Source organism: Lipotes vexillifer, unplaced genomic scaffold (assembly GCF_000442215.2).
Source record: "Lipotes vexillifer unplaced genomic scaffold, Lipotes_vexillifer_v1.1 scaffold518, whole genome shotgun sequence".
NCBI classification, from domain to species: Eukaryota; Metazoa; Chordata; class Mammalia; order Artiodactyla; family Lipotidae; genus Lipotes; species Lipotes vexillifer.
This window is the reverse complement of record NW_006780945.1, coordinates 2,799,270-2,809,951: the sequence shown is the minus strand read 5'-3', so window position 1 is coordinate 2,809,951 and position 10,682 is coordinate 2,799,270. Positions and strand designations below refer to the sequence as shown.

The 10,682-nt window shown below is 54.4% G+C and overlaps 1 protein-coding gene across 1 annotated transcript in view; it reads right to left on the bottom strand.

Annotated features, from left to right (window-relative positions):
• SDK2 (sidekick cell adhesion molecule 2) overlaps positions 1–10,682 on the bottom strand; it is a 266,728-nt gene that overhangs the window by 70,737 nt on the left and 185,309 nt on the right. The window contains exons 7-13 of the mRNA XM_007454389.1: positions 9,945–10,135; positions 9,735–9,818; positions 7,917–8,111; positions 7,280–7,396; positions 5,470–5,637; positions 4,428–4,530; positions 39–215 (exon numbers count right to left, since the gene is read on the bottom strand). Coding sequence (XP_007454451.1) covers positions 39–215; positions 4,428–4,530; positions 5,470–5,637; positions 7,280–7,396; positions 7,917–8,111; positions 9,735–9,818; positions 9,945–10,135 — 1,035 coding nt within the window. The remainder of the gene's footprint in view (positions 1–38; positions 216–4,427; positions 4,531–5,469; positions 5,638–7,279; positions 7,397–7,916; positions 8,112–9,734; positions 9,819–9,944; positions 10,136–10,682) is intronic.

Genomic DNA, 10,682 nt, shown 5'->3' with positions numbered 1-10,682 from the left:
CCCCCCCCCCCCCCGGAGCCTGGGCAGGCTGCCCTCACCTCACACGCAGGTGGGCACTGCGAGAGTCGTTGCCTCCGGCTGAAAGCACCCGGCAGGTGTAGGTGCCGATGTCCCCGGACCACGTCTGCGAGATGTGCAGGGAGCCGTTTCTGTCCAGACGGATGCGGGGGTTGCCCTCCATGCTCAGCGTGGCCCCACCCTTCTCCCAGATGTACCTGAGAGTAAGAAGGACCCGCTAAGTAAAGAGGCAGGGAAGGCAGGGTGGGGGGCTGCTGGGGTGGGCACAGCCCAGGGCTGGTCTGGAGCAGGGAGCTCCAAAGGTGGGCAGGGGGCAAGCCCCCAGCCACAGCGGGGGCACCTGCAGCCCATCACGCCTGAGGGTGGGGTGGGGCCCTTGGTCCAGGAGCGTGACCACATCATTATCCACCGTTCACACCTTCAGTTCAGGTCCAGGTCACAGCCTGGTCGCTTTTGGCCGGAAGCCATCACCAAGCGGCGCAGAGTGGACAAAAGGTATTCTTCCAAAGAGGTTAAAAGATTAGGGCTGGAAAAAGAATGAACGGTCTCCACGTAGACTACATGTGGGGATTAGTTTTATGAAGGGGATCATTAGATCAATGCATCACTGTGACAAATTAACTTTGGCATCCAGAAAAATCACTTTAGCTTTGGTCAGTCAGTACAAAGGGGGACTTGAGAAATTACACACATGCCCGTGCCTGACAATGAGAAATACCTGCTCTGGATTTGTTCTGGAGGAGACACAATAATTGTCATCAACACACACAGGGTGCCAGCCCCTGGGAGGATGCTGGGCTGCTACCCCCCAGGGAAGGGCGACCAGGGCAGGAATGCGGTCGGCCTGGGATGCTTTCCTAATAACCCATCAGTTGCTCAATGAAGGGACAGGGTGATGGGGCTGAATCACAAGGCCCTAGAACTCTCTGGGTTTAGGGAGTATGAGATGGCTGGGGAGAATGAGCCTGTAATATTTTTTTTTTGCGGTACGCGGGCCTCTCACTGCTGTGGCCTCTCCTGTTGTGGAGCACAGGCTCCGGACGCACAGGCTTAGAGGCCATGGCTCACGGGCCCAGCCGCTCCATGGCACGTGGGATCTTCCCGGACTGGGGCACGAACCCGTGTCCCCTGCATCGGCAGGCGGACTCTAAACCACTGCGCCACCAGGGAAGCCCTAAATAATATTTTATAATCCTCAGAAAATCAAAGATGTGCAAAGATATTTAGTTATAAGGACATTCAGAATGATATTTCTTAACATTAGCAAAAATTCAGAAACAATCCACATACCCAGCATTAGGGAACTGGTAACAAATTATGTGGCATCCACACAGTGGAGGACTGAACAGTCATAGAATTGACAGAGGGAGAGATTCACAGTAGGTTTGTAAGGGAAAAAGCGGAGTAAAACATTGTTTCTAGTTTTCTCAAATGACACCCAAATACTACTGTCTCTAGTGAAAGGAAACACAGATTAATCTACTTTTCTACGTCCTCTCTCTCCATCCCTCCCCATGGTCTTTAGTTTACCTGCATTTTCTATATTGTCCTCCTAAAACGGATACCTATTAGCTGTATAATAAGAAAATACAGTAACAATAGTGATTAATATTAACAAGGTGGACTGTTCGGATTCAGTCTAGATGTGGGTTCAGATACCAAACAGAAGCAATTTTGGAGGCTTTTCATGCTGCCACCTACACCTGCCCAGCCTGCGTCCCCTGGAGCCCAGCTTTATTCTGAGGATAAGTAACCAGCATTAAGTGGCTACCACTTTAGTCTGACTTGGTTGTGCAAATCCTTTCCAGCCTGTCTACTCAGGGAACCCCTGGTATGTTTCCTGCCGCCAGAACAGGGATTTTTAATTCTGGCTACACATCAGAATCACTTCGGGGACTTCTAAAAAATACTTAAGTCTGGGGCCCACCCCACCCCTAAGACTCACCTCAAGGAGGTGGAGGGCTGCCGGGAAGCTCCCCTCCCCCAAGGTGATGGAAGCCAGGCATGCGTGGGAGATGTCGGGGTGGCCTTGGCCACAGATTTTGCCAGTTTGGGGGGATGATGGACCAATTCTGTTCCCTCCCCCATCTAAGAAAGACTGTCCTAGATGGGTAATTCCACTCTAAGGCGAGGACCCCTCCAGTAAACTGGAACAGTGATTTCCCATCTGTAGTTCACTGGTGGTCCTGGAACGTGGGCCTGCAGATATATTGCAAAGGGTCCCTAAATCTCTTTGTTCACAAGAATTGTCCAGAGGATGAATAAAATGTGCAAGTTTTTCCCAAGTATTAGTAGATAACATTTTAATAAAATACCAATTTAACGTTTTACTGACTTAACATAGCTTTTCGTTACAATAAACATTTTCAATTAATGGATGCTAAAATGATAGCGGCTATTTATGTATGGGTCTGAGACCCACAGCAATGTTCTATGGGGAGAACATGTGGGTTCTCCTGGAAGACATTTTTACAGTTGGTATATTAATTTTTTAAATAAAAATCTAATAAACTCTGGGATAAGCATATTCTAGATTATCTGTTGGCCATGTTCTAACTCCATCTATGTGATTTCAAGGCTAATGTTTGCATTTGATGATGGCTATCCTAAAGGGCCAATGTTTAATGTTTAATGAGGTGTTTCTCTAACTGGGGCCTGAGATAGATCCTCTGAGAATGGGTGTGGATCTAAAAGCCTAGTACCCTTGAATGTAAGGTGGTGCAGTCACTGTGGAAAACAGTATGGAGGTTCCTCAGAAAACTGAACACAGAACTACCAAATGATCCAGCAATCCCACTCCCGGACATATATGCAGGAAAAACTATAATTCAAAAAGATACATGCACCCCTATGTTCACAGCAGCACTATTCACAATAGCCAAGACAAGGAAACAACCATGGATGTCCATCGACAGAGGAATGGATAAAGAAGATGGTATACATACACACAACGGAACATTAGCCATAAAAAAGAACAAAATAACGCCATTTGCAGCAATGTGGATGCAACTAAAGATTATCATACTAAGTGAAGTAAGTCAGAAAGAGAAAGACAAATACCATATGCTATCACTTACATGTGGAATCTAAAATATGACACAAATGAACTTATCTACAAAACAGAAACAGAATCGCGGTCATGGAGAACAGACTGGCGGTTGCCAAGGGGGAGGGGGTTGGGGAAGGGTGAACTGGGAGGTTGGGGTTACAGATGTAAGCTTTTATACACAGCCTTTTCACAACAAGGTCCTACTGTGTAGCATAGAGAACTATGTTCAATATCCTCTGATAAACCAAAATGGAAAAGAATATACATACAGATGTATAACTGAATCACTTTGCTGTACAGGAGTAATTAACACAACATTGTAAATCAATTATACTTCAATAAAAAGTAAAATAAAAAAGGGGAAATAAAGCAAAACAAAAACAAACAAAAAATCAAGGTTGTGGTACCCTTGCCGCCAACCTTGGTTTCCGGGGTCCCATGTGTCACGGCCATACAGACTGTCATATACCCAGTGGCCACCAGGTGGGGCCCCAGGACACAACTGCCTCCTGAGCAGAGCGGGCTGTTACTCCAAGTAGCATCAGTGCCCGGCCCTTCCAGCTCCGTGCCAGTTGCTTTGGCAGTGACATTGCCCATAAAATAGAGGAGCAGCACGGGGGGAGTATTTAGTTCTAAGGAAACAGTCACGTGTTTTACTCAGCATCCCAGAGCTCAAGGGAGAGCCTGAAGGGACCATTTTGTTCCTGTTGTAGTTCCAGGAAGTGTCCTTGTGCCCAGCCTGGGAGGGCTCCCAGCTTTCGTGACTTTCTCAGCTGCTTCTGTGCTCCCTGGCCTCTCCAGGGCCTTCCACGGCGGGACCCGGTTCCCTCCAGGCCAAGTGGCTGGCCGAGGTCTGGGCTCCCAAGGAGGATGGCGGGGGTGGCCCCAGGCTGGGCCTCTGTCCCTCACATGTGTCCCTTTGAGGGTCACCTCAGGACCCTTTCCCTTCCCAGCCCTGTCACTGCTCCCACGCCTGTTTACCCAGATCCCCGTGCTGTCCACGCAGTGGGCGGAGGGTCTAAGGCCTGGGGGCGTGGTGCTAGCAGGGGGTCCCGAGCAACCCGGAGCCTCCACCTCTCCCCAGACAGATGCCTCTTTCTCATCCCTTCCCTTCCGCCCTCCTCCACTCCCCTTCCTCCACTTCATCACCCCCCAGCCCCTTCCCCTCCCCCACTCCCCTGCCCAATTCAACTCAGGCTGGTCAGTCCGCCAGGCATTTACTTAGTGTCACCCATGTCCCAGCCCTGCACTAGCTCTGCACGGGCCACACGTACCTGTGTGGACACTCGCCCAGCGACCAGCTACCCGCTAAAGCTGCCCCTCCCCTTTTGCCTACAAGGAGCCACAGCCGAAGGAGCACCTGACAGTCACTCGGGGGTCGTGGGTCACTCCGCACATCATGGAGGCCTGGGTTCCCTTGATGACGCTCTGGTCCTGGGGGGGCTTGGTGATGCGGGTCTGGGCTGAAAGAGAGCAGGGAGACGGCGTGGTGGGAAGGGAAACAGGTGGGTCCCACAGAGACAGGTGAGATGCAGGTGTAGGGGAGGGGGACCTTCAGGTGAACGGCACTCGAGTGGCTGAATTCTACGGGTGGACTGGTCTGCTGTGGTGAATGTGCCAGAACATTAAGAACCACGTGCTTCCACGGTACGTGAATTCTTGGAAGCCACGATCACAGTGGGGGCTCTTTCAATTTTGCTCCCACAAACCCACGCAAGGGATGAAGAAAGATCTAGGGCTGTGTTCCCAGCACACCAGTGGTCCAGCCAGGGTAAAAACAGGATCGTCTGATTGCGGGTCTAATGCATCACATCACCCGCCAGGCCCCTGGTGCTCAGCCTAGAAGGGCGGCCCACACCTACGTGTGGTACCAGATCCCAAGTGGTACAATCTGAGGGCGGGAAGGGGCTTGGGAAGTTGCCCCAGAGCAGGGGTCACAAACCACAGCCTGGGGTCAAGCCCAGCCGGGGGCCTGGCTGGGTCAATTCCCCCATCCTGGCACTCAGCCACACCCGCTGGATTCACCACTGTCTACAGCTGCTTTCTTGATGAAACAGACGAGTTCATGGAGCTGTGACAGAGACTGTTTGGCTCACAAAGCCTAAAATATTTACTAGCTGGCCCTTTACAGAAAAAGTGTGCTGATTTCGGCCCTAAAGTCTATGCCCATCAGCTCTCTCTTCTCTCAGCTTGGCCAGGCATGGCCAGAGCCTCGCTCACACGGCATCACCCGCGGGACCTTGGCCTTCCTGTGGTCTGTCCTCTGCATTGATCCATCCAGGTCCTTCTTGTAAGACGTGCCAGCTGGCCAGACACGTGGGTGTGGAGCTGCAGGGGCTCGCGCGTGCTCAGCGCCAACTAACCAACTAACTAAAGAGCTCCCGCTTGCCCTTCACACTCACCCCACACGACCAGGTCGGCCGAGGCTTCGTCGACCCCCCGAGAGTTGGTGGCCAAACAGGTGTAGGTGCCGGCATCGGAGGTGTGTGTGGGGCTGACGAGCAGGCTGCCGGATTCCAGGAGCGTGAAGCGAGGCAGCTGGACTGAGCCGCTGGCCAGGATGCGCTCCCCTGGGGCGACACGGGGGCGGGGGGGTGATGCATGGGTTCAGGCTGCCGCCCTGGCACACTGACATCGCCAAGGGCCTGGACGGCACTCCCACCCGTCCCCGGCCCGTCTGGGGCAGGGTGAGCTCAGGCAGGCTCCCAGCTTTAGAAAGGCTGGAAGGGCCACCGGTGGGGGGATGGTGGTGGCAGCGGGGCTGGGGACCAGAATGGTTTCCGACTTCGTGACGGACACAAGGGCACACGGTCACAGAGTGGGTGGCCCAGAGCCCCGGTCTCCTGATGTCTCTCCACCCACCACGCTGCCTGCCCTTCACCAGAGGAAGCCAGCACTGTCTCTTGACGCTGCTGGGCACAGCCCTCGGAGGCAGCTGGCACCTGGGCTGGGGGGGAGGGGACAGAGAGCTCTGACAAAGTGGTGGCAAGCACCCTGCAGAAGGATGCTTCTGGAGCGTCACCTGCAGGGGAGCGGAGGAAAGTGATGAGTGGGAACAGCAAGGGGTGGGGCTGGAGAGGGACACATGGGGGGGCAGCCCTGGTCGGGATGCCCCTCCCTCTGCAGTGGGACCCAGGGAGGCCTGGCAAGAGGGAGGGAGGGAGGGAGAGGATACGCCGTGCGTGAGTGAGTCTGAGAGTGCAGGTTTTCATGATTGTACCTATTTTAAAGAAAATCCCACCTGTCTGTACAGAGGGGACTGTCCATGTGCAAGTCTGGGGGTGAGCGGGTCCCTCTGCACACACGTGCGGGCATATTGAACAAGTGAGCGTGTTAGGTGGGTGTGCTTATTTCTGGGCCTGAGTGTGCCCACACTCCCCCCACCAATAGTGACAGAGTATCTACTGTGTGTCAGACTCTGTTCTAGGCCCTGGGGAGATAGCAGGGGACAAAATCGAAAGCCCTGACCTCGTGGGGGGTCAGGCAATAAACAAAACCAAGGCGCAGATGATCTTGCGTATTAGAAGGGGGGAAAATAAAGCAGCGAGGGGTCGGGGGAGGGCCTGGGTGAGTCCTGTGGAGAAGTTTCATCTGAGCAGAGGCTTGGTGGGGTGTGAGTGAGTGACTCTGTGTGTGTGCGTGTGTGTGTGTGTGTGTACATGTGTGTGTGTCCCCGGGGAGGGTTGTGAAGGTGAGTGTACAATGCAGAGTGTGGAGGAGTCACGCGGGGTGGGTGGACCGAGGTAGACAGCTTGGGCTTTGGTGGCTCAGGTGTGTGGAGCCCCGCAAGCTGCCTGCGGAGCGGGTATGGCCTCCTTCCTGTACTAACAACCTTCACCGGGATGTTACATCAGCCATCGTTGTTTGGGCTTCCCTACTTCCCAGGCATACAGAAGGCCCTTCATGAGCATCCTCTCGTCTAGTTTTCACGCCACTCCCAGGTATGTGTCCTACTGTCCCCATTTTACAGATGGGAATCTTGAGGCTCCAAGGTCACAGGCCTCACAAGAGGTGGGGCTGAGCCTTGAGCCTGGCAGGGCGGCACGTGGTACCTACCGTCGTGTGAAAGAAACCCTCTTGGGTTGTACAGTGCACAACCTTCCCAACCGTACATGGGAAACCCCACCCGGCTGGCTCCAGAACTGAGCCCTGAGGACTGCCCTAGACCTTGTCACGTGGCCACACCCTCCAAAGCAGATCAGTCTCAGCTACCTTTCTGCCAAGTGATGGCCGGCCGGGGCGCCCCCGAAGTCTCACAAGCCAGCACCACTGACATGCCATCAATCACCGTGCTGTCCAGGGGGCCCCTGGTGATGTTGGGGGCGATGCCTGCGAAGGGAGAGAGTGGGGCCTCTTAGGCACACCCCAGGTCCTTGTTCTGCCCTGCCACTCCCACTGGCTGGAGTGGGTCCCTCTGCAAGGAAGGATGCAGGTGTCCTGACAGGGCCCAGCATTGGGAAGAAGCCCGGAAGGCCCACGAGGGGCTCCCCTTACCACCTGCCCCATGGAAGGACCCAGGTGACACCAGTCCCCACCCTGCCTTGATTCTCAAGTCTCCATTTAGGGGAAACTGAGGACCCCCAAGGGCAGCTGACACCCTCCATGACAAGGTAAATGGGATTCATCCTTCATCAAATGTGAAATCGAGGCTCTGGTTTGTAAAAGAAAAAACGGTGCTGGCTGCAGAAGCAGCAGGTGTCACTGGCCAGAGCCACCCGGCCCCGGGGACAGCCTTCTGGCATCCTGTCTCTGCGCCGCACAGCATCCTGTTCTCAAGAGGCCCCTGGCTTGGAGGAAGGCTGCGTCCTGGGCGGGAGGGACTCATGCAGGATAGGAAAGGTCGACTCACTGGTGACGGCCAGGTAGGTGGAGGTCTGCACCTCGCCGGCTGCATTGCGGGCAAAGCATTGGAACATGCCGGTGTCGTCGGGCACCAGCCCGCTGATCTGCAGGCCCCCGTCACCTCGCTGCCGGAAGCGGCTTAGCCTCCCCACCTCCACCACGGCCGAGTCCTTGTACCAGGTGATGGAGGGTGGCGGCACACCTGTGGGAGATGAGCGCCCACCGTCAGCTGCCTCTGAGGGATGCTCAGGTAGAGGCTGAGGCAGCAAGTCCTCGGGGGGCGGGGTGTCCCTGAGGTGTCTTGGTTTCTAGAACCTTCTCAGAGGTGCCACTGTTGGTCTTGGGAGCGGGGAAAGATTTTCTCAGAGGGACAATTCTCAAATTCTCATCGAGTAGGCGTTCCAAGAAAATTGAAAAGATCCTGGGGTTAGTTTAGCTTGGACAGGCTGGACTGGACAAGCTATATTTTTTCTGCAATATTTAGCTGTCTTTTGTGTGCTCTGGGAACCTCCATCTGGGCTTTCACAAACCCAGGTGATCAGAGAACCCTGTGTCAAGGGGCATGCAGATGGGATCAGCGTTCCTTCGGAAGCCCCCTCCTACCGGGTCCCACAGGGCGGTGAATGGGTCTCCCCTTACCCCTCAGCCTTCCCCAAGCTGTGTCCCCAGCCTGGCATGCTCTTCCCATAGGTATCCCCTGGCCCTCTCACCTCTCCTACTGCGTCTCTGCTCAAATGTGACTTCTACAGAAAAGGTCCCCAAGCCCCGTTCGAAAGACCACCCCGTGGCTCCGAGCCCCCTCAGCCTGCTTGTTTTTCCTTCCCAGCACTTTTCAACCCTGACGTCCTCTAATTTCATCCAGTCCAAGCAGTGCCTTCTTTCACATTGTAATATCTCAAATCAGGACGTGTCTTACAATCGACAGCATGTCATAATTTAATTGGCAGTCCCTTTTCTTTCTTAGAGGCACATGAAATAATGGGGCAGCTTACAACCCATGGCACTTTAGGTGAATTGAAATACGCTCTCTTTATTTGCTTATTGGTTTGTCTGCCTTTCCTCATGAGAACGTAAGTTCTGTAAGAGTGGGGATTGGGCTGTTTGGTTCATCCTGTGTCTCTCCAGCCTCGAGAACAGTACCGGCACATGGTAAGCCCTCCAAAAACGTTTGTTCAATAAATGAATGGATCTCTGTCTTCCCCTGGTGTGGTCTCAGAACGGAGGTCAGTATCCCCCCTCCCCCTCCACTGGACCCTCCCTCCTGCCTGGGCTACATTCTCCTCTCTGTTCAGTGTCAGACCCTGACATCCCGTCATGCACGCTCTCCCCTATCATCCCATCATCCCAGATTTCACCCTGGTTTCGGGGTGCCTTTTAGCTCAGTGGAACCTGAAGGAGGGGCGGTGGGGATGGGAAAAGTAGAAAGTCTGCAGGAGCTCTGACAGGCAGGGCTAAGTAAAAATGGTGGGAGGAGATGAAGCAAAATGGCCCAGACACCAGGCAGAGATGCACTCAGTTCTGACATAACGATGATTCGGCATTGTCTACAACTCTCAAATTATGGGCAATTTGGGTCTGTCACCTATCCTGAAATTACGGTAATTTGGATTCATTTGTAACCTTCAAGTTATGGTAACAGGGGGTTGATTTCCAGCCTTGAGATTATGGTAATTTGGCCTGTTGTTTCCTGGGGTGTCTGCCTACAGCCAGACTGACTCTGCTCAGTGATGAGAAGGAGGCAGAATTTAGGAAAGTCCGTGTCAGGGACAGGAGCGGCTGAAGGTCCGGGGGTCCCTGTCCCCCTCCGTCCACACCATCACGTTACCTTTGGCCCGACAGGGGACGTCCACCACTTTCTCCATCTCTGCTGTGATGTGTCTCTCTGGCTCCTTGACAAACTGAGGCGGTTCTGCAGGAGGGGGGACGGGGTGTGTGTGTCAGAGCTGTGCTCCTGTTGGTATGGCCACCGTTCGGGTCACCCTTAAGTAGGCCCCAGCCGTGCTTGGGGGAGCCCAGCAGCCCCACCCCGTCTCACCCAGCACAGACAGGTAGGCGCCACGGACGACAGAGGGGGCACTGCTGCTTCGAAGGATGGCCTCACACTCGTAGTAACCGGCGTCGCTGCCCGTGGGGTTGGGGATGGTGAGCCGGCGGTTGTAGTCGCTGATGCCGCTGGACAGCAGCACTCCACCCTTCTTCCAAGTGATGTGCAGCTTGATCAGGGGCCTGGGTTGGGGCGGGGCGGGGGGAGCGAGGGAGGCAGGCCATCAGCCACAGAGACTTCAGAGGCCCGAGAGGCAGGGCAGGGCATGGTAAGGACTGCAGGTCTGGGGCCAGGCTGCCTGGGTTTGCCCACGCCCCTGACACTTTCTAGGTGCAAGCCGTTGTTTGGTGCGGTTCCTTCAGTGCTCTGGGCCTCAGTTTCCTCATCTGTGAAATGGGGGCAACCGTGCCCACCTGGGGGTTGTGGCGAGGGTGGATGGATTCACACAGGACCCGGTCCTGGTGGTAACTCATGCTCGGGGGCTTTTGAGAGAAGAAAAGCGTCCTTTCCACGCATCTCTCTTTCTTCTGTTCTGCTCCGCGTGCCGTGCCCCATCCCATAGAAGTCAGTGGATAGGAAAGTGTGAAAGGTGAGGGAAAGTGACAAGTTGAAATGGGAGAGAAGCACCCAAAGTTTGGAGATGGGGAAACAGAGGCAGGCAGGTGGACATACGCACCCCCAACTTTTTTTTTTTTTTTTTTTTTTTTTGTTTGGTGGGTCCCCCCTTTC